Below are 24,761 nucleotides of genomic sequence, written 5' to 3'. Positions count from 1 at the left end.
AAAGATGGCGGATAGGCTTGGACGTCGTTGGTGGCAACAATGGCGAACGGTTGATGATGCCGGGGTATTCGATCCAGTGGTGGCTTGGAGATCGAACCTTCTGGCCAGAGTACCGTCGAACTTCATCGCTGTCCGCTCAAATGGTTTTACAGCACGGTTTCGGCACTGCTCAGAAAGCTCACAGAAACGAAATAAAAAGAAAAAGGCCCAATATGGACCTAATCACCTTGGATTAGTACCCGTGACGTCCCAAACCTAACCTCTAACCCTATCACTTTTTCCATTTAGTCATAATTACCTTTTTCTTGTTTTATCAACGTTCAATCTGTAGTTTTTACTTGTGGTTTGTGGTATGTAACTCGCTTATAACTTTTTCTGTGATAATATTAATACATTTTAGCTTAAAATACACACTAACAACATTTTTACACAACTAACCTCAAATTTACGTTTTTTTTTATGCATGTACTAACAAACACTTGATTTTAACACTTTACTAACATATACCACATAAATTCTAAAATTTAAAGAAAAACAATCTAGAATTAGAAAAACTTTCACCACTAGAGGTTAAATTTTCACACCTCGAATAATTTACTGGATTCACGCGCGCACTTCTATTCTTTTCGAGAATCAGCTTTACAAGAGAATTTGCCCCGCCAACATGGAGTCATTTTATAGAGAATTCCTCTTTTACCAGTCTTTTTATTATTTTTACTATTTTTTTGACATATCGGTAATATTTGTTAGTGTTTCCACACCCTAATCTCCGTTTTCATCTAGCGTCATCTATAAGTCAGATTTACCTTGTTATCAGTGAGTATAATTTACCCACGCTCAAACTGCTCGACTCTCGTCTGACGTACATGTCCGAAACAAAGGGGAAAATGAAACAGGCTCACTCACTTGTCCGTCATCAACTAGTGAGTGCCATCTGTTTGTGTTTGAATTTTACTTTCAGGGTCGTAATCGGGAGGGGAAGGGAAAAAGGACTTGCGGTGGAGCCAGCAAGCGTAAACTGGGAACCGAACGGTTACATATATAATACATAATACATAATAATAATACATAATACATAATAATAATACATAATGAATCATATTTACTAATATTCTTCAAAGACTAGTAGGTATTGTTCTGTACCTTTAAAATATTTAAGGTTGTACAAACTTTTATGAAATTAATGTATTGAAATTTGCCTTCATTGTAGTCATTGTTTGTGCTATGAAAAGCTACGTTACCTAATCTAACTACTTTTTTACTATCGTACAAATTGGTACGAAGGTTCTCAGAATTTAATGATTCTTTTTTGCACAGGTAGGGTTCGTATATATATATGAACAAAACTCAAATTGAAAAAAATCAGGGTCGCCTAATTTTTCGGAAAATTTCAGTGGAAAAGAGTCATCTTCCACAGACACCATCATAACTCAAGAACGAAGCATCGTAGACACATTTTTTTGTGAAATCATATGCAAATTTTCTCAAAAATTAAATAAAAAGTACAAAATAAAATTGTTTTCCACAAAATTTTCCACTGTTGAGGATAATCGATTGGAAAAGTCGGAAAAACTATTTGTGAAGTTCGGAAAAATTCCTAACAAATTTTTTTAAAGGAAATTTTATAAGCTATATTCTGTAAAATTTTCAAGATGTGGGTTTTCTCCGTTCCTTTGTTATGATCAATTTTGTGGGAATTGTCCAGATGTGCTATATGAGCCGTTTGTTTAAAAAATCATAACTTAAGAATGAAGCATCGTAAATACATCTTTTTGTGAAATCGCAGGCAAATTTTCTCAGAAATTCAAAAATAGATAGGGTATAATTCAGTCAATTCCAAACCTATTGACTTGAAATTTTGTACACAGCTAGATACTATACGTATCTCATCGCGTTCCAAAAATTGTATCAACTGGTTCAGAATTGGCTGAGTTATAGCAGAAAAGTGCCCGAAATAGGACCCCGAGAAGGTTCCACTTCCCTACAAAATGAAAATTGCTTTCCACAATTTTTTTCACTGTTGATCCACTAGCCTCTGCCCAGCAACTCCTATCCCTACCTCCACGCGGTACCGGCCGGAAACTATGAGCAACCTTAGGGAAGATCGGGTAACTATGTCGTAGGCTGACAGGGAAGGGGGGTTTGCTTCGGTAAACCTGAGCGTCTGTTCTCCAGGAGAAGCGGCTCACAACAGCGTCTGATCCCCATGTTAGGGTCGGCTGATCTACGTCCGAGTGCCAGGGAAGGACTCTAAGCTCAACTGTGCACTATGGTCCTCCGGAAAGTAGGGGGTTGGTGTCAGGCCCTACGAGCCAGCCGTAAAAAACCATTGTAGCGGAAAATCAGCAACAGAATAATACGAACCGAGACCAACGGCAACGACCCCAGCGAACAAAAAGGACTTGCGATTGGAAACTCGGTACGTTGAACTGCCGATCTCTCAACTTCATTGGGAGCACCCGCATACTCGCCGATCTACTGAAGGACCGCGGGTTCGGCATCGTAGCGCTGCAGGAGGTGTGTTGGACAGGATCCATGGTGCGAACGTTTAGAGGTAATCATACCATCTACCAGAACTGCGGCAACACACGCGAGCTGGGAACAGCTTTCATCGTGATGGGTGATATGCAGAGGCGCGTGATCGGTTGGTGGCCGATCGACGAAAGAATGTGCAGGTTGAGGATCAAGGGCCGATTCTTCAACTTCAGCATAATAAACGTGCACATCCCACACTCCGGAAGTACTGATGATGACACGGACGCATTTTACGCGTAGCTCGAACGCGAGTACGATCGCTGTCCAAGCCACGACGTCAAGATCATCATAGGTGATTTGAACGCTCAGGTAGGCCAGGAGGAGGAATTCAGACCGACGATTGGTAAGTTCAGCACTCACCAGCAGACGAACTATAATGGCCTACGACTCGTTGATTTCGCCGCCTCCAAAAATATGGCCATACGTAGCACCTTTTTCCAACACAGCCTCCCTTATCGTTACACCTGGAGATCACCACAGCAGACGGAATTTCAAATCGACCACGTTCTGATTGACGGACGGCACTTCTCCGATATTATCGACGTCAGGACCTATCGTGGCGCCAACATCGACTCCGACCACTATCTGGTGATGGTCAAACTGCGCCCAAAATTCTCCGTCATCAACAATGTACGGTACCGGCGACCGTCACGGTACAACCTACATAGAGCAGCTGAAGCAACCGAATGTCACCTCAGCATACGCGCAGAATCTCGAGGCCACGTTGCCAGATGAGGGCGAGCTCGATTAGGCCCCTCTAGAGGACTGCTGGAGTACAGTGAAAGCAGCCATCAACGACGCAGCCGAGAGCACCATCGGGTACGTGGAACGGAATCGACGGAACAAATGGTTCGACGAAGAGTGCATAACGGTTTTGGAGGAGAAGAATGCAGCCAGGGCGGTAATGCTGCAGCAAGGGACTGCAGCAAGGGCTGCTTTTATTGTGCGCTTACAAATGTACTTCAAAGCTTGTCTGGGAATGCATTCTTTCACTGCGCAGGCTGTGCCAAGGGAATTCAGTAAACTTATACTGGGTTCCAGGTCACTGTGGCATTGAAGTGAATGAAATGGCAGACGAGCTAAAAGTGGTTCCAATTTACAGTTTGCTGGCATAGAACCATTCTGTGGTATATCAAACTGTACAATTAAAATGGATCTGAAACGCTGGGCTGAGCAGAGGGTGATATCCAATTGGATGGATGTCAAAAATTTAAATCAGTCAAAACGATTTATAACACCAAATGCTTATAAAACCAAAAAGCTCTTAGAGCTCAACAAGAGAGCTATATGTACATACACTCGCCTAGTAAATGGACACTGCCCGAGCAGGTATCACTTGAAAAATATTGGGCATATTCAGAGTGATATCTGTCGTTTCTGTAATACGGAACGTGAAACCTCGGAACATCTGCTTTGTAGTTGTGGTGCTTTATACACGCGCAGCAAAGATTTCTAAATAGTGGTTGCTTGCAACCCAGTGAGATCTGGTCTGCAAAACCTGGGAAGGTCTTGGAGTTTATCAATTCCATTGCACCTGACTGGGAGGGGAGACGACGCCTCGTGGCAGTAGCTGATTACTTGACACATGGTAATTAGCTGGCTAGATGCGAATATCAAAACGGGACATGCCACAAGTTCAGCCTATTGGACGCAGTGGCTTAATTTCCCCAACAAGGGAGGGAATGAAAAAAAGGGACTCGACAGAACGTGGACCGTTATCAACAGAAGCGGAAACAGCAGACCCGCCTCTTTCGGGAGAAAAAGCGCCGCCTGGAAGAAGCGGAGTGTGAAAAAATGGAACTGCTGTGCCGTTCCCAAGAAACACGGAAGCTCTATCAGAAGCTCAACGCATCCCGCAACGGCTTCGTGCCGCGAGCCGAAATATGCAGGGATAAAGACGGAGGCCTCTTGACGGACGGACGTGAGGTGATCGAAAGGTGGAAGCAGCACTTCGATCAGCATCTGAACGGCTTGGAGAACGTAGGCACGGGAGCCCACGGCAACGGAGGAAACGACAACGCCAGTGCAGTGGAGGACGGAAATGAACCAACTCCCACGCTGAGGGAAGTTAAGGATGCCATTCACCAGCTCAAAACCAATAAAGCAGCTGGTAAGGATGGTATCGCAGCTGAACTCATCAAGATGGGCCCAGAAAAGTTGGCCACCTGTCTGCATTGGCTGATAATCAGGATCTGGGAAACCGAACAGCTACCGGAGGAGTGGAAGGAAGGGGTAATCTGCCCCATTCACAAGAAAGGCGACCATTTGGAATGTGAGAACTTCAGAGCGATCACTATTTTGAATGCTGCCTACAAAGTGCTGTCCCAGATCATCTTCCGTCGTCTGTCACCTAAAACAAACGAGTTCGTGGGAAGTTATCAAGCCGACTTCATCGACGGCCGGTCGACAACGGACCAGATCTTTACCGTACGGCAAAACCTACAGACCTGCCGTGAATACCAGGTACCAACGCATCACCTGTTCATCGACTTCAAAGCGGCATACGACAGCATATCGACCGCGCAGAGCTATGGAGAATTTGTGTGCTTTGCGGACGACATGGACATTATTGCCAGAACATTTGGAACGGTGGCAGAGCTGTACACCCGCCTGAAACGCGAAGCAGCAAAGGTCGGACTGGTGGTGAATGCCTCAAAAACAAAGTACATGCTGGTAGGCGGAACCGAAATTGACCGGATCCGTCTGGGTAGTAATGTTACGATAGACGGGGATACTTTCGAGGTGGTGGAGGAATTCGTCTACCTCGGATCCTTACTGACGGCTGACAACAACGTGAGCCGTGAAATTTGGAGGCGCATCATCAGCGGAAGTCGGGCCTACTACGGGCTCCAGAAGAAACTGCGGTCGAAAAAGATTCATCCACGCACCAAATGCACCATGTACAAAACGCTAATAAGACCGGTGAACCTCTACGGGCACGAGACATGGACCATGCTCGAGGAGGACCTGCAAGCACTCGGAATTTTTGAGTGACGCGTGCTAAGAACGATCTTCGGCGGTGTGCAGGAGAACGGTGTGTGGCGGAGAAGAATGAACCACGAGCTCGCAGCACTTTACGGCGAACCCAGCATCCAGAAGGTGGCCAAAGCCGGAAGGATACGGTGGGCAGGGCATGTTGCAAGAAAGCCTATAAGACCCTTATTTTTGGCCCCGGAACCTCTCGGCTCGGTTTCAGAGGGAAACCGGCCCAAAACCCCAGGCTGCTGGTCTGAGCCGGCGGCAGCCTCTGGGGTGTGCTCTCACGGCCTCTTCTGGAACCGGGTCTCAGGGCGAACGGACGAAGGGGGAGCTTTCGGAGCGCAAGATCCTAAGTGATAGCAATACTCACGGTTAAACGATTTATTGTATATCTGTACAAATACCGAACCTGGGCGGACCGGCGTCTTCACTGGCGGTGCGGATGGCTTCGGTGGCAAGGCGATATCTTCGGTGGTGGGCGACGGAGCGACGACAACGGTAGCTTGGAGCAGTGGTGGTGGCAGCGGCGGGGAGCAATCCAGGCTTCGGGTACTGGTCACCCGGACCGGCGATGGCTTCGGCCCGAGGAGATGCAGCTGGGGCGGCCGCGATCGGGGAGACAGGGGGACCTTCCTGGTGGGGCTTCGGGCACGTGGATTTGCCCGTGCTTGTGTCCACAATGGCCGGCTTTTGACGGCCGGGCTCTGATCGACTGGCCGCGATAGTGATGGTTTTGGGCACGTGGAACGGTAATTCGGTCCGGATTTGACGACTTTCCAGGACCGAGCTTTGACCAAATGGCCGCGACGGTGATGCGAGCCAGCTGGGAGATGAACTGAGGGGGCCGGGCGTTGGAAATGCCGCAGTAACCTGGGGCCGTGCCCCAATCGACGAGCACAAAACAGCTACTCAGTTGACGACTGACGGGCAGCGATCACGGGCCACGAGGTTTCGGACTTGGCCGTAACACGGTGGTCGAGGGAGTGTCCGACCCACGCCCGATCGTGATCTAAAGGCGTTCACGGAGGTCCAGGCGATCTTCAATTGCAACGGATGCGCAACTGGCCTACTTTTGGCGTTTATTAAGGCCAACACAAACGGTAACCCGAATCAAAACGCGGTAGAATTACGTGAGGCTAACAGCTTTCGCTAAATTTCACCGCTTCGCTTTGCTGCTGTCTTCCAACTAACTATCCGATTTTCTCCGCCGAGCCTATCTCCCCCTCGAAGGTACGCTCACTCTCTCGGGTCATCCTTTTCCGCCTACACCCAGTTGCGGTTCAGTGGAGGCCGCCACCCACCGCACTCAGGCGGTGTATCTCCACACGTATGCGCATCACCGCCCAGGCGCGGAAAACAAATTGACGGTTGCGAGTTTGCGCCAACTGCACATTTCTTTCCCTGAATTCCTGCACTCCTCAAACTAAATCGTTACGGCAAATGTTACCCGCCGGTAACATATCCCCCCACTGGTCGGAGCAAGAGAAAGCGTGTAACACAGATTTCTTTTTTCATTCTAAACACTAATTGGAACTTAATAGGAATATAACTATAACAAAACGAATCAAATTTCAGCAAACAAAAACATCTTCTATGATAAACTAGTGGCCACTAACAATACACATGCAAATAACAAAAAAAAAAAACAAAACAAGCTATACGATTAGATGCCTACATTGGTTTGGTGATCTAGCAACGGAGCAATATACACACATACGCGTGAGCAACGACGTCGGCTTTCTCGCAAACGACTAACCGGATTGGGGCTCATCCAGCGGAGCCCTATATCGCAACAAAAATCAAAACACATTATTCACGTCCTACACACGACCGCCGATTAACTTGGACCTCGGATTACAATACCGTACTGTGTCGACGCGCGTCGGGGGTTCGATCGCAACTGATCGAACACTCCGATGATAGCAATAGGTATTTTCAAACGAGCACAAATTTCTAACGACTATAACCGACGACAAAACGAAAGAGAGATCGCGTAGGACGAAAGAAGGTGAGAGTTTCAGGTAGTAGAATAAACCTATCATTTCACACTAGCGACTACCCTATTCTTCAAGCGTACAATGATAATGAATTTTCGAACAGTTTCACGAAGTACCATGGGACTGTGTAGTTCATTGCTTTAGTTTATCGAGAGCTCTTGATCCGTACGGATACAAGCACGCGCGCGCGATTATGAAAAAAACTTATCGATCGATCTTTTTATTACGCATAAGTAAGCATGTTGCGAAAAGCCTGCGAAATCATAATTTACTTCCAATACCCCGCGGAAAGTATATGGACGCTTGAACGCTTAGTTTGAGGCGTAGGTGAACATGGCTTACTGGTTAGATTCCCGTTTAGTTGCTAATTTGTAAATCTCGAACTATGCATTTCAGAGACTGAGAACGGTCGACGGCTTGACCTTTGATGACCTATTCAGGCTTCAATAAATTGGCCGGCCATATTCCTATGTTGCGGCCATCAGAGTCCATCAATTCGTATGACGACGAACCGTGCCTGGCGAGGACAGTACAAGGTACGAATTGACTTCCTAACTTAGCACTGTAGAACTCTTGCGCATTAGAAAGTTTCACGTTTTTCTTGTAAACGGTTTGCCCGACCTGAAAAGGTTTTGCGGGCTTACGCGTTCGCAAATTGTAGGTGTTGGCCGCCTGAGCATGGGCTTTAGTGAGATTTCTCTTTACTTGTGCGAATAACTTTGGATTTTCTTCACAAATCCTGGCCAATCGAGCTTCGACGGTACACTCGTCTTCATTCTCATACCTTTTGTGGTCTGCTCCATTGAGCACCACTTCCTCCCCTTTTGCGACTTTGAACGGGCTGTAACCGGTCGATGAATGAATTGTCGAATTTATAACTACTTCCACTTCAGGCAGCCGCGTGTCCCATTCGCGCTGGTTTTCTCTTGCGTATGAACGCAGTGAAGTATTAATCGCACGGTTTACCCGTTCAACGGGGTTTGCCTGCGAGTGTTATTTGGAGGTGAACCAGTGTGTTATACTGTAACGGGCCAGCAGGGAATCGAACTCCTTAGAAGTGAAGGTAGTTGCATTATCTGACAGGATAATTGATGGCACAGAATTTCTGAAGAACCAGTGCCGAGTGAGCTCTAAGCACAGTGTCTTGGAGCTAATTTTTGAAAAGGGATGCAATTGCACCCACTTGCTAAACAAGTCCATGGTCACTAGCACATACTGATTTCCCACTTTGGAGCGCGGTAAAGGCCCAATGTAATCCAAAGCGATTATCTGCCATGGCCTAGACGGCACTCTCATATCCCCCATTGGAGGTGTGGTGGCGGAGTTTGCGGGTTTCTTTACAGACCTTGCATTTTTGTACGTAGGTACGGATTTGGCTGACCATTTTCGGCCAATAATACTGTTGGCGTACCTTAGCTAAGGTCTTTTCTGTACCAATGTGCATGAAATCATCATGGCAAGCTTTAATGATCGCGTGGCGAGACTCGGGACACGGAATTACCTTCCAGTCATACCGGTGGTCTGCCAAATCGTTGTTAAAAACGAATTTCATCAGTTGGCCATCACTGACACGAAAGTCAGGATAGTCATCTGGCCTATTTTCGATAGAGACTTTTAACTCATGGTACCAAGAGGAAGGGGTTTTAACAGACACGGCCATCACGCTACGCGAGAGCGCATCGGGGACTACATTGTCCTTCCCCCTCCGGTGGACCACCGTCATATCGTACATTTGGAGGGACAAACTCCAACGACTAAGCCTCGACGAGGTTTTCCACTTAGTGCGCATAATGTACGTTAAGGCCGACGAATCCGTGACTAGCACAAAATGACTTCCTTCTATGTACCCCCGAAAGTGTTCAATTGACAATAACGCTGCGAGTCCTTCCTTCTCTGTCGCGTGATAGGCCCTTTCCTGGGTGGTCAATTTCTTGGAGAAATATTCAATCACCTTCTCTTGACCATCCAGCTTTTGGGTGAGCACACCAGCGATAGCATGATCGCTAGCGTCGGTATGGATAAGGAACTCCTGGTCAAAGTCAGGGCTTGTCAGTATTGGAGCCGTGATCAATTTTTCTTTGATCGCCTGGAATGCTTCTTCTGCTTCCGGCGTCCATCTCACAGTCTTCGTCTGCGATTTCAGAAGCTCCGTGAGAGGCGCAGTTATTCGGCTAAACTCGGGAATGAATCGCCGGTAGTAATTGGTCATTCCAATGAAGCGGCGCAATTTTGTGATGGTCGTTGGGCGACCGTATTCCACAATGGGCCTTATCTTCTCATGGTCAACTCGCAGACCTCGAGAAGAAAGTATGTACCCCAGGAATGGAATTTCTGCTAAACAGAAATGCGATTTTTCCAATTTAATGGAAAGATTGGCTTCTCGCAAGCGTCTCGCAACTTCCATGAGAAGCTGTACGTGCTCCTCGAACGTCTCTGATACTATGACGATGTCGTCCAAGTATACAAAGACGTTCGGTTCCAGTGCACCATGGCCCAACACTCGGTTCATCAAACGAGCCAGCGTAGCTGGACTGTTGATCAAACCGAATGGAAGGCGAGTGAACTGGAACATCCCCTTCCCTTGCACACTGAACGAACAGAATTTCCGCGATGTTTTGGCCAACGGTATTTGGAGAAAAGCCTCGGTGAGGTCTATGGTTGATAGATAGTTGGCCCGAGGCAGGCGGCCCAGTATTCGTCCAGGGTGCGGAAGGGGATAGGCATCACGTACAGTCCTCTCATTTAACTTGCGAGCGTCAAGACATAGTCGTATCGCCCCCGAAGCTTTCTTGATTGGCACGATATTAAGCGACCAATCCGAGTTCGATTCCTCGATGATTCCACGTTCGAGCAATCTATCGATTTCGGCAAATAAACCTTGTTGGATTTTTGGGGCGATCGGGTAAGGGTAAAGTCTTATGGGTTTGTTTGTTTGACACTCTTCTTTAAGCACAATCTTATGCTCGCAAAGATGAGTAGTTTCGAGAGTGTCAGCCTCTGCAATTTTGAACAACCTTTTGATGTGTTCTAGTCTATCACGCTGGGCTGCTGTTAAAGCGGGCTGTGGAGTGTTCTGATCCGCTTCCATTTCTCCAGTTGCTGCCGAGATAGTAGCAACTGCCGGGTAAATTTGGAAGAGTCCCCAAAAATCCATCCCACAAATACAATCTTTTGTGAGCCTGGGGGCAACCAGAGTGGGCAAAACCCGTGTTTTTCCGTTAAAAGTGAACGGAATCAGAACCTCTCCTAACACTTCTAAAGGCGAACCGCCCGCTGTCTGTAACTCTACAGAATAAGCGGGCTGTTTGAGGCGAACATTTCGAAGTTTTTCGAAGATTGTGGAGTTTATAAATGTTAAATTGCTGCCACAATCGAGCAGAGCATTTACTGGCAAATCGTAGATTTTGATTTTTGCATGTGGACGATTATCGGTGCCAAGGTTCAAGGTAATTTTGTGAATTTCAGGAGGTTTCTCATCTTCTTCCATGCTATCTGATCTGCATTCGTAGAAACGATACAAATCCGGCAACCATGGTTCTGGTGAGGGCTCCACCGGCGCAACTGGAAGTCCCTGCGGCTTTAGGGCTTCCCCTCGAAGTTTTTTATGCAGTATGGGCAATTGTCTGATGTAAACCCCTTGAGGGCACACCTTCTACAAAATACCCTGCGAGGGACCGGGCATTTCGCTAATTCGTGGTCATCCCCACAGTTGAAGCATTCGAACTCACTTGGCGGCCGATATTCTGATACAAGTTTTGCCAGGAAGCTCGGTTTGCCAACTGCTCGTTTTTGTTCGGTCGGGCGAACTTCGTTAGTTGTTCCTTTTCCCGAGAAATTTTTGTTCGGTGGATGCTTGCTGTCCCCTTTGGGGTTGTTGAAACTCGGTTTGCTGGACTTATTCGGGGTTTGATTACCAGCAACGTCGTTTTGCCGATTCCGGTTAGTGAAGGTCCGAGTGGCTGTAACGTTTCCATTACTGGCATTTATGGCACAGTTTTCTCGTTTGGCCGTACCAAATACTTTGGAAAAAGCCGAGAAATCTGTGGCATCAAGGTCCTTACCAATACCAATTAAATCTTGGAGCGTTGAAACCCGCCTACCCACCAACGCCTTCCGACCATCGTAGCGTAGATTGGTCTTCAGGACCTCCACTTTTTCAAGGTCCGACATGGGAGTACTCATCGCTTGGAAGAGCTTACTCATTTGGAGGTAGTATTGTTGAAAAGACTCCCCTTTCTGCTGGCGAGTCTGGTAAATTTTTGTTCGAAGAACTGAGTCTAGATCCGGATGCCGAAACTCTTTTCTCAGTTCCTCCGTAAAATGTGACCAATCTTGGAGTGAACCCTGGTTCCTTCTTGTAGAGTACCAGCCCAAGGCGGGTCCTTCAAGGAGATGAATCGCGGAGTCAAACAAATCGACGTCACTGGCCCGCTCAGAAATGGCCAGCTGTCGGACGTGGGAAAGGAACTCATTCAGCTCCAATCCATGGTCGGTGCCAGCATATTTCTTCATTTTCCACTGTGACACTGGCATCATTTTACGTGGTGGTACGACCGGTGGTAGGACCGACGAATTCACCGGTGGAGGAACTTGTGGCCTCGTTGGTTGTGCCACGGGTTGCCTTACTGGCTGTGATGGCTGTGCTACCGTTGCAAGCGGTATATACGGGGCCGGTACTTGGGAAGGTTGAGTATTCTGGTCATCTCCCTGGTTTGTACCATTACCCCCCATCCAAAAGGGACTAAATGTAAAAGCATCGATTTTCCGACAAAACGACTCATTTTCATTGGCCGGGTTGGGAATTTGTCTTGGATATGGAATGCTACCCATATTTGTGGTAGTTGGTAAGACAACGGGGGCTGTTCCACCGACATTTGTAGGAGAACTGCCGCTGACCGGAAGAGAAAATGGGTCATTATAATTCGCCGTTGCTCTGGGCGCAGTCGACGAGCTAATGACATTGAAGTCAATCAGTGAAATGCTGCTCGCAGGCATTGGATTAGAAATTGCAGTGTGTGATGCTGCAGTAATCGCAACAGGAGGGATGCAATTGGCAGAAGAAGTTTGGCCAACCCCCTGAGTTTGCAGTGCTTCCTCTGCTAGGAAAGGATTTGTTCTATTGAGAGATGTACGGGGAGCGGGTGTTGGTGGTTTTCGAACCTCCTCCCTTAGCCCTGTCAACTGATTTGAAAGCGCCTGAATAAGGCTTCCAATATCGGTCATCGCCGCTCTGAAGTCATCTTTGGTCACAAAATTCGACACATCGGGTTGCTTCGGGATCGCCCCAGTGGGTCTCGAACCACTAATCCGTGGTGGATTTCCCCCAGCCGCCTCATCTAGAAGCTCTTCTGAGTCGGAGCTGGACTCTCCGCCGGTAGTGAAAAACCGATCTTCGGTCCAGAAATACTCAGAGAACAGCTCGAGTACTCTGTTGAATTCTGCGTTACTATGGGTTTTGACGTCCCCCACAGCGTGGTTCTTGATTACCGCTAACCGATGGCCGAGATGCAATAGTCGAGATTTACAAAAACGGACCCTATCCACAGGGTTAGACCTCAAAACGCGTTCCAGCTGTGCAGAAATGTTCTTGCACGCTTCCAAATCCATTTCTGGATCTAAGTCATAATGGACAATGAATTCGTGCCCTTCCCTCTCCTCCTTCAAAATTTGTTTCAATCGACGACGACGCTTGCAGCGTGATTCATCGTCCGCTATCAGTACATTTCGGAGAAGCAATTCATAGTCGAGCTCCCCTGGCTCGAGGTGATCAACGCGCAAACTACGGTAAAGTGATCCAAAATCCGGACCAGATACGGAGCGACGCGCCATTCTGAAGCAAAACGCGCAAAAAATAAACTCTACTTAGGCTTTTCAAACACCGATAGAAACCCGAACCCGGTACGTTGTTTGCGATTTCTCCTACACGATCGAAGCTTTGTATCACTCACTATGAAAATCAATAACCAATCGGCCTCACTATGTGGTTCAATCTGCCCACCGCGAATCAAAGGATAGTGCCACTCATTTTTCATAGAAAATGCGACCAGTGTGGGTATCTAAAGCAAAGTTTCAACTAACTGGAAAACTCCCCCAAACATGCAGAAGGAAAAAATATCCCAAGATATTTTTCCCCTCCTGAGAACCTTTTTATTTAACGTTGGGCGCCAGGTATAAGACCCTTATTTTTGGCCCCGGAACCTCTCGGCTCGGTTTCAGAGGGAAACCGGCCCAAAACCCCAGGCTGCTGGTCTGAGCCGGCGGCAGCCTCTGGGGTGTGCTCTCACGGCCTCTTCTGGAACCGGGTCTCAGGGCGAACGGACGAAGGGGGAGCTTTCGGAGCGCAAGATCCTAAGTGATAGCAATACTCACGGTTAAACGATTTATTGTATATCTGTACAAATACCGAACCTGGGCGGACCGGCGTCTTCACTGGCGGTGCGGATGGCTTCGGTGGCAAGGCGATATCTTCGGTGGTGGGCGACGGAGCGACGACAACGGTAGCTTGGAGCAGTGGTGGTGGCAGCGGCGGGGAGCAATCCAGGCTTCGGGTACTGGTCACCCGGACCGGCGATGGCTTCGGCCCGAGGAGATGCAGCTGGGGCGGCCGCGATCGGGGAGACAGGGGGACCTTCCTGGTGGGGCTTCGGGCACGTGGATTTGCCCGTGCTTGTGTCCACAATGGCCGGCTTTTGACGGCCGGGCTCTGATCGACTGGCCGCGATAGTGATGGTTTTGGGCACGTGGAACGGTAATTCGGTCCGGATTTGACGACTTTCCAGGACCGAGCTTTGACCAAATGGCCGCGACGGTGATGCGAGCCAGCTGGGAGATGAACTGAGGGGGCCGGGCGTTGGAAATGCCGCAGTAACCTGGGGCCGTGCCCCAATCGACGAGCACAAAACAGCTACTCAGTTGACGACTGACGGGCAGCGATCACGGGCCACGAGGTTTCGGACTTGGCCGTAACACGGTGGTCGAGGGAGTGTCCGACCCACGCCCGATCGTGATCTAAAGGCGTTCACGGAGGTCCAGGCGATCTTCAATTGCAACGGATGCGCAACTGGCCTACTTTTGGCGTTTATTAAGGCCAACACAAACGGTAACCCGAATCAAAACGCGGTAGAATTACGTGAGGCTAACAGCTTTCGCTAAATTTCACCGCTTCGCTTTGCTGCTGTCTTCCAACTAACTATCCGATTTTCTCCGCCGAGCCTATCTCCCCCTCGAAGGTACGCTCACTCTCTCGGGTCATCCTTTTCCGCCTACACCCAGTTGCGGTTCAGTGGAGGCCGCCACCCACCGCACTCAGGCGGTGTATCTCCACACGTATGCGCATCACCGCCCAGGCGCGGAAAACAAATTGACGGTTGCGAGTTTGCGCCAACTGCACATTTCTTTCCCTGAATTCCTGCACTCCTCAAACTAAATCGTTACGGCAAATGTTACCCGCCGGTAACAAGCCGGACAACAACCCTGCAAAGCTGGTGTTTGCAACTGATCCGGTTGGCACAAGAAGGCGTGGAGCGCAGATAGCACGATGGGCGGACCAGGTGGAGCGTGACTTGGCGAGCATCGGGCGCGACCGAGGATAGAGAGCGGCAGCCACGAACCGTGTACATATTATGGAGAAATATTGTTGATTCAGTTTTATCTTAAATTTGATGTAATACTAAATAAATGAAATGAATACATAAGCTATATTCTGTGAAATTTTCAAGATGTGGTTTTTCTCCGTTTCTGAGTTATGACCAATTTTGTGGAAATTGTCCAGTTGTTGGTTGTTTGTCGATCGTCTCTACTATTAATTTTCACATTTCACAATGAATGGGACACCAAATATTCGATTTATTTGATTTTAATTTGTTTCGTATTTATATAAAAAAATCAATCGTATGTCTAAGTAGTGAATAACATATCTAACTACGAATTTGAGTCATGTTCTATCAAATATAATTAACTTCTCCATTGCGTACGCATTTGTACTTATTACAGCATTCTGGGTAGTTCTTAGTGAAGTCCTGTTCAATAGGTTCGCAGTCTGGGTCATCGTCCATAACGGCCACTCCGCACCTAAAACGAGATGCGAACATTTTATTGTAATGTGAATCAAACTTTAAAATTTTGGGGTGAACCAGTTCGAAAAAAGGCAAATAATAATAATAACAATTACGTTTTGCAATTGAAACCTCGAACTAAAAATTCTCTGAGATTTGATAGAAAGACTTGCGCACCGTGAAAACTCTTTAGGAACTTTTTTGTCTTCTTAATCGTCAAGATCAACATACATATAAATGTAATCTATGCTGAATACACTTCCAAGAAACCAAGAAACTTTTTTATTCATTTAATCTATACTTCTCCTTATTGTGCCAGATTGTATCACTGACAAGCAACCCACGTCACCCTGTATGAATTTGCTAGCTTATTATAAACTAGAAACTAATAACGCCTTCTCCATCTCGCATGCACAAGAATTTTTGGCAACATTCAGGGTATTTCTTAGTTGGATCTTGTTTGATTTTGACACAGTTTGGGTCAACTGAGGAATGTGATTTGATACAGCTGAAAGCGAATATAAAAATGTTAAGTTAAAGAATAATATTAAAAAAAGCTATTACGTGTGGAATATCAAAGAAAAATCTTCCGAGCAAAGGACCAGCATGCACGTTCCCGGTAATGTTTTCTTTTCATCCAAGTCGAACACCAGGCCGGAACTTCGGTCATAGCACTTGCCCGGATGATCTAGAAATAAATCATAGCAATCGTAGGTATAGGTATGTCTGATGCGCATTATCAATAAATATTTAACGAAACGCAAACTTCGATGATGATAACGAACCTGGATGAGTGGCGTTAGGCTGGATCATCCTGGCGGCGAGGGTTGCTGCGATCAAGCAGCACAGCGTGAAACTCACTGCAAATGCCTTCATCGCGTTCTCTATGGGCGTCGTCAAGTGTCGTGACTTTCCTATATGCAAGCTCGTCTACTACTAAAGTGTTAATTGATGCAGACAGCCGGGGTTTGAATCACTTTGTAACGGCGCCGCAGACTTGTAAAGAAACATACTTGATAACCTGTTTTTTTTTATTATAAATATTTCAGGGATTCTGGGAGAAAACATAAACATCAAACTGTTTATAAGTGTTTCAAACGGATAGTTTGGCATAGTTCAACATTTCCGTACCACTTTTTGTTCTTTTTTTACTTCTTAATCTGTATCGTACATGTGCTGCACACTCAATTTTAAGTCACGAGCTCGGCTGTGCGAATCTCGGTTTCTGAATTTTAACCGAGACTCAGCAAACAAGATCGTAGGTTGCTTAGCAACAAGGCGTGTTATACTGCTGTTCGGCATTTATAAGCTGAGAACTCTTGAAACCATTTTGCTGACTACTCGGCTGTGCAAAACTCGGCATTCGTAAACCGAGATTCGGCATTCAAAATTAAGTGTGTAATAAGCACTTTTACATTTATCAACCTAAGTCTTCTCTGTCAATGATCATTTGCGCATTTGTGTATCGTGTGCCAGGCACGAAAATCAAGTAAGTCAAGGAAATTTCTATTACGAATAATTCCTGTATTATGTTTCCAGTTCAAAACCGAATTAGCGACATTTTTTCTTTGACTTCCGCTGCGTTTGCCTTGCGTTAAACACCATGTCGGAAGTGGAGCGCTGTATAGAGCACCAGGTGTACAATACAGCGCCCCACTTCCGACATTGTGTTTAACGCAAGGCAAAAGCAGCGGAAGTCAAAGAAAAAATGTCGCTAATTCGGTTTTGAACTGGAAACATAATACCTACCAGGAATCGAATCGGTCACCCTCAGCATTAATTGACTGCATGAAAATCATTGCGTTTACCGCTTTGGATATTTGGAAAGAGATGACTACTTCAGCACGGAGGATGATGGGAACAATCAAAAGGGGGGGTTGTTGGGGAGTGTTCCATCGTTGAGTGAAGTAAAGGAAGTCATTCAAATGTTAAAGAATAATAAGGCAGCAACAAATGCAGTTAAACTTCTTAAAATGATTACGGAAAAGTTGGCCATTTGCCTGCACCTGCTGATCGTCTAGATCTAGGTTACAAGAAATCCGGATGGTACAAAGCAAGGTGGATCACACTAAACAAAGCGGACTGATCAGGTGAAGATGTTGGACGAAATCAACACTTTTGAGTAGTTTCGTTCCTCAGAGTACATTATTGATACGTTACACTTATTACACTTCATTCACTCACCCGAAGTAGTTAATAGAGAAATCCGTTCCACATGTCATTTCTTCGCACAATCCGGTCCTTTGGCGAGACTCACCGGGTTTGAAGTGAATCTTCGTATCCGTATCGTAACATTCACCGGGAAATTCTGAAATTTGGATACTTGTTACCTTGATATTTCTCATATTGAGCACTATATTTCAAACCTACCTTTACTTTCAGAATTTGGGAAAATAGCGGTATAACCTTGACAGCTGAGTATGAAACCACTGATAATAATTAGACAAATCGATTTCATGTTGCCGGCGGCTTGAACGCGTGTTTATGAATATTCCAAACAACGAGCTGATCCGGAGCACGGTACCCTGTTGACTGATTTGTGTTGTGTCCAATATTTTAATTACACGTGATGTCGTTAGTCCAGTTTTGTTTTCTGCTTTGCTCTACTGCCGCATGGTGGATAGACGTTCTACCATCATTATAGCAAAATAAATATGTAATAAAGATTATTCTGTTCGCCTTGTGAAAGGTTATCACTCAATGTGTTTGAGTTTCGGAAAGAGCATATGGATTGAGTCGTTTGCCGGTTGTTGATGTGGTCAGTGTGAGTAGGGGAAGATGCAAATATTACGTCCATCGTTTTTGGGGTTTTGTAGACTCCCACCTTTCCCTCTGTTACGCTACCCAATGCACGTATTGTCACGCTTTTCTAGACCCATCCTCCTCTAAATATTGGCCGTTATTTTGGAAAGTACCCTATAACCAATTAACAGTTTCTAAGATGAAGGTGTAAGATCTCTCCTGTTTTTTTAAATCGGTGTTGACAAACAGAGATGATGGAATGGGGTCGAGATGATTCATCAAAATAACTTTCTTATTAGCAATAACGAAGATACCGTGATGCTGGGTAAATTGTTTATCAAGATAATTTGCTCCAGCTACAGAGGGATATCAGAGGCATTTAAAAGCGTTTCATAACCGTTCCAAGCGGTTTAAGAAAGGATTCTAGACGTCCCAGACTGGTTGCGCTTGTAGATCCGATGACACGCGAACATTTCGCGGGGATGAGTATTTATCAAATCATTGAAAGCAAGCACCAAAACCAAATGCTGGTCATCGTCAATTCTTGTTATAGTTCGGAGCTGTTGCCTACTCCATTTCACGCTACCCGACCGAGAGAAGTTCCGTTTTGACTATGGTAGCCGTTTATGTGATTGAAGACTCATTTTGGATAAATCCGGAATCCGGAAGACATTGTTGAATATCTAGTCATAAGTTCACCATTTTCTCACAGAATGAATCGACGTTGTACTCTCTACCAGGCCACGCAGGATGTCATTGCTTCTTGGGACAATTTCATCAGCAAGTTGAAGACCTTAATATCCATCTTCAAAAGTGCCTTCATTCATTTATTTAGTATTTGATCAAATTCAAGATAAAACTGAATCAAAAATATTTCTCCATAATACACGGTTCGTGGCTGCCGCTCTCCATCCTCGGTCGCGCCCGATGCTCGCCAAGTCACGCTCCACCTGGTCCGCCCATCGTGCTCTCTGCGCTCCACGCCTTCTTGTGGCAACCGGATCAGTTGCAAACACCAGCTTTGGAGGGTTGTTGTCCGGCATTCTTGCAACATGCCCTGCCCACCGTATCCTTCAGGCTTTGGCCATCTTCTGGATGCTGGGTTCGCCGTAAAGTGCAGCGAGCTCGTGGTTCATTCTTCTCCGCCACACACCGTTCTCCTGCACACCGCCGAAGATCGTCCTTAGCACGCGTCGCTCGAAAACTCCGAGTGTCATGCAGGTCCTCCTCGAGCATGGTCCATGTCTCGGTGCATTTGGTGCGTGGGTGAATCTTTTTCGACCGCTTCTGGAGCCCGTAGTAAGCCCGACTTCCGCTGATGATGCGCCTCCGAATTTCACGGCTCACGTTGTTGTCAGCCGTCAGTAAGGATCCGAGGCAGACGAATTCCTCCGCCACCTCGAAAGTATCCCCGTCTATCGTAACATTACTACCCAGACAGATCCGGTCGTGTTTGGTTCCGCCTACCAGCACGTGCTTTGTTTTTGAGGCATTTACCACCAGTCCGACCTTTGCAGCTTCGCGTTTCAGGCCTATGTACAGTAGGCCGTCCCTTATTTTGCAAAAAATAGAAATGTTATAAGTTCGTTTGTGGAAAATGATCGTTTAAGCTAAAAAATGATCGTGTCAAAATTTGAAGTCCGTATCTCAAGGCTAAGTGGTCCCTCAAGGGGCCTAAATTTGTCAAAAATTGTATGGGACCAAAAAACATAAAATATTTATCGACAAAAAAATACGCTATTCTACTAAAATCGGTGATTTTAGGACCCTAAAGGGCCAAAAATGTGCTTATATCTCTTCTCGTTTCCGAGTTATTGACAAAAAACAACCGAAAAATCAGCAATTTTGACCATTTTTTTAGATTTCGAAGGAAACCTATCTTATTTTGTTCAATTACTCAAAAACGAGTGGAGATATCGCAAATCTAAGCACATTTTTGGCCCTTTAGGGTCCTAAAATCACCGGTTTTAGTAGAATAGCATATTTTTATGTCGATAAAAATTTCATGTTTTTTTGGTCCCATACAATTTTTGACAACTTTAGGCCCCTTGAGGGACCACTTAGCCTTGAGATACGGACTTCAAATTTTGACACGATCATTTCTTAGCTAAAACGATCATTTTCCACAAACGAACTTATAACATTTCAAATTTTTGCAAAATAAGGGACGGCCTAATGTACAGCTCTGCCACCGTTCCAAATGCTCGATAATGTTCAAGTCGTCCGCAAAGTACACAAATTGATCGGATTTTGTGAAAATCGTTCCCCGGCTGTTGAGCCCGGCTCGTCGCATCACACCTTCCGATGTTGAAGAGTAGGCATGAGAGTCCATCACTTTGTCGCAGTCCACGGCGAGATTTGATTGAACTGGATAGTTCATCCGAAATCCTTACCCAGCTTTGCACACCGTCCATCGTTGCTTTAATCAGTCTAGTCAGCTTCCCAGGAAGCCGGTTTCGTCCATGATTCTCCATAGCTCTGCGATGTCGATACTGTCGTATGCCACTTTGGAGTCGATGAACAGGTGATGCGTTGGGACCTGGTAATCACGGTATTTCTGGAGGATTTGCCGTACGGTGAAGATCTGGTCCGTTGTCGATCGGCCATCGATGGAGCCGACTTGATAACTTCCCACGAACTCATTCGTTTTAGGTGACAGACGACGGCAGACGATCTGGGATAGCACTTTATAGGCAGCATTCAAAATAGTGATCGCCCTGAAGTTATCACATTCCAAAGGGTCGCCTTTCTTGTGAATGGGGCAGACTACCCCATTCCTTCCACTCCTCCGGTAGCTGTTCGGTTTCCCAGATCCTGACTATCAGCCGATGCAGACAGGTGGCCATCTTTTCTGGGCCCATCTTGATGAGTTCAGTTGCGATACCATCCTTACCAGCTGCTTTGTTAGTTTTGAGCTGGTGAATGGCATCCTTAACTTCCCTCAGCCTGGGAGTTGGTTCATTTCCGTCCTCCGCTGCACTGGCGTCGTCGTTTCCTCCGTTGCCGTGGTCTCCCGTGCCTACGTTCTCCATGCCATTCAGGTGCTGATCGAAGTGCTGCTTCCACCTTTCGATCACCTCACGTCCGTCCGTCAAGAGGCATCCGTCTTTATCCCTGCATATTTCGGCTCGTGGCACGAAGCCGTTGTGGGATGCGTTGAGCTTCTGATAGAACTTCCGTGTTTCTTGGAAACGGCACAGAAATTCCATTTCTTCGCACTCCGATTCTCCCAGGTGGCGCTTTTTCTCCCGAAAGAGGCGAGTCTGCTGTTTCCGCTTCTGTTTGTAACGTTCCACGTTCTGTCGGGTCCCTTGCTGCAGCATTACCGCCCTCGCTGTGTTCTTCTCCAAAACCGTTCTGCACGCTTCGTCGAACCATTCGTTCCGTCGATTCTGTTCCACGTACCCGATGGTGCTCTCGGTTGCGTCGTTGATGGCTGCATTCACTGTACACCAGCAGTCCTCTAGAGGGGCCTCATCGAGCTCGCCCTCGTCTGGCAACACGGCCTCGAGATTCTGTGCGTATGCTGAGGCGACATCCAGTTGTTTCAGTCGCTCTAGGTTGTACCGTGGCGGTCGCCGGAACTGTGCATTGTTGATGACGGAGAGTTTTGGGCGCAGTTTTATCATCACTAGATAGTGAAAGGTGTTACGTATGGCCATATCAATGAGTCATAGGCCGTTTTCATTCGTCTGCTGGTGGGCGCTGAACTTACCAATCGTCGGTCTGAATTCCTCCTCCTGGCCTACCCAAGCGTTTAAATCTCTGATGACGATCTTGACGTCGTGGTTTGGGCAGCGATCGTACTCGCGTTCGAGCTGCACGTAAAATGCGTCCTTGTCATCATCAGTGCTTCCGGGGTGTGGGCTGTGCACGTTTATTATGCTGAAGTTGAAGAATCGGCCCTTGATCCTCAACCTGTACATTCTTTCGTCGATCGGCCACCAACCGATCACGCGCCTCTGCACATCCCGATGAAAGCTGTTCCCAGCTCGCGTGTGTTGCCGCAGCTCTGGTAGATGGTATGACACCTCTAAACGTTCGCACCATGGATCCTGTCCAACACACCTCCTGCAGCGCAACGATGCCGAACCCACGGTCCTTCAGTAGATCCCAATGAAGTTGAGAGGCAATTCCACGTAACGAGTTTCCAATCGCAAGTCCTTTTTGTTCGCTGGGGGTCGTTGCCGTTGATCTCGGTTCGTATTATTCTGTTGCTGATTTTTCGTTACAACGGTTTTTACGGCTGGCTCGTAGGCCCTGACATCAATCCCCTACTTTCCGGAGGACCATAGTGCACAGTTGAGCTTAGAGTCCTTCTCTGGCACTCGGACGTTAATCAGCCGCCCCTAACATGGGGATCAGACACTGTTGGGGACCGCTCCTCCTGGATAACAGACGCTCAGATTTGCCGAAGCAACCCCCCCCCCCCTTCCCTCTCAGCCTACGACTAAAGCTCCCACCGGGGTTGGTTACCCGATCTTCCCTAAGGTTGCTCATAGTTTCCAGCCGGTACCACGAGGAGGTAGGGATAGGAATTGCTGGGCAGAGGCTAGTGGATCACAATGGGATCTGAATTGCGCAGCATACCCAGCCTTCACCGTGCCACTTTGCATACAGTCGGCCGGAAATGTCGCAGAATAATTGATACAGCAGTTGTTCAGATACTACGGGGTCAGCTTTGACCATCTCGGCTGATAAGCGATCAACTTCCGCTGCCCTGTTCGATTTCGTTTTACGGATGGCTGTTTCTACCTCCTGCACTGATGCAGCTTCGGTGTTGACACGGGTAATACCTCGAACCCTTGGGGGCTGTTCATAAACCACGTAGACCAAAATTTGGTCATCTCAGACCCCCCTCCCCCTTGTAGACTTTTGTCCATACAAAAATTTTGAAATTTGTATGGAGCGTAGACTTTGGTCAGACCCCCCCCTCCTCCCAAAAAGTCTACGTGGTTTATGAACGTCCCCTTGGCGGATCATGCTGAGGTGTTGATGGAGTGGCCGACATTTTAAAAAGGTTTCCAAAGTACCGTAAACCGGGGTCAAATTGATCAGCGGGGTGAAATTGATCACTCGGGTACTACATTGTAATTCCATACTAGGAACTCTTAAGCGTCGTAATGATCTTAAACTTTTTATGTCATCTGATTCGTAGATGTCTAGATATGAATAAAGACTTTTAATTTTCTAGAAAAAGTAAGTTTTGCCTTATTTTTTCAAGAAATTTGCAATGTATTTCTTATTCAGCTGAAATCATTGCTGCTAAACAATCAATTGCAAATATGATTTCCCATGAATTCTCTGTTTTAACATTTTTGTGGGGCCTTGGTTGGGATGTTATGCAGCTAATTAGAACATGAAATAGTTATAAAAAGTCCATTTTATTAAGAAATAGTCATTATTGTGATAGAAATCACTTATTTCAAATGAAATTGCCTACCTTTAGGCGTTTAAGGGGAAATTTCAAAATTTAATTTTGCGTTTAAAGTATTAAATTCACTAGTTGTAAGATTTTAGACGCGTTATTCGGGTTTAGAAGAGCAAAATTAAGCGGTGAAGGAAATTTTCCTTTCCAACCGATGCTTAATTGTATACTGATCAATTTCGCCCCAATGTGGCATTTCCAATATTTTGATATTTGAAATCATTTAACTTAAAGTTTAAATTTGTTGAACAAAATTCTGTCATATGGTTTCATGGAGATCCACTGGGTACTGGTTTTACAAAAAAAAATTTTGGCAATATTCGAACAGGCACTGATGTTATCCGCAAAAGTTGTTTTAAAGTGATCAATTTGACCCCGGATTACGGTACTCGAACTAGCGTTTTAACTGGCCAGCCGGGTCGGTACTCCGTAAGTAACAACGAGGGACGACGGTCTGAGAATAGTAAACTTAGAAGTTAGAACCTTTAGTTGTCCCATCGACATCGACTTAGGTCACAATCTCGTAGTTAGTAAGATACGAGCTCGGTTATCAACCGTGTTGAACCCTATAGGAACCGGCGATTGATGCGTTTCAGCATTCAGCATTTTTCAGCAGACAGTACGGTAGCTGACTATGTCTCAGTTGACTATCACCAGAAGCTGGATGAGCAGATAAGTGAGATCAACGTGAGTGATAATCTCAACAACGACATACATTAAAAAGAGTAGTTCGACGAGAAATGTCCGAGGGTAACGGAAGAGAAATCATCTTTCAAATCTTTTTAATGTTTTGGTACCGTAAACCGGGGTCAAATTGATCAGCGGAGTGAAATTGATCATTTGGGTTCTACATTGTAATTGCATTTCAGGAACTTGTAAGCGTCGCAATGATCTCAAACTTTTTACCTCATCTAGTTCATAGATATCTAGAGATGAGTTTAGACTCTTATTTTTTTTTGAAAAAAAGTAAGCTATGCTTTATTTTTTTTAGGAATTTGCAATGTATTTCTCACTTAGCTGAAATCA

General features: G+C 46.3%; 1 protein-coding gene across 1 annotated transcript; it reads right to left on the bottom strand.

Annotated features, from left to right (window-relative positions):
• Positions 1-15,350: 15,350 nt before the first annotated feature.
• LOC109400458 (uncharacterized) lies at positions 15,351-18,268 on the bottom strand. Its single transcript, XM_029853904.2, has 3 exons — positions 17,936-18,268; positions 17,750-17,873; positions 15,351-15,581 (listed from the first exon to the last, which is right to left on the bottom strand). The coding sequence occupies exons 1-3, from the start codon at positions 18,021-18,023 to the stop codon at positions 15,455-15,457; spliced, it is 339 nt and encodes a 112-aa protein (XP_029709764.1). The 5' UTR covers positions 18,024-18,268; the 3' UTR covers positions 15,351-15,454.
• Between the last annotated feature and the right edge of the window lie 6,493 nt (positions 18,269-24,761).

The sequence above is a fragment of the Aedes albopictus genome, chromosome 3 (genome assembly GCF_035046485.1).
Source record: "Aedes albopictus strain Foshan chromosome 3, AalbF5, whole genome shotgun sequence".
NCBI lineage: Eukaryota > Metazoa > Arthropoda > Insecta > Diptera > Culicidae > Aedes > Aedes albopictus.
Note: the sequence above shows the minus strand (reverse complement) of the source record. Positions and strands in the feature narration are given on the sequence as shown.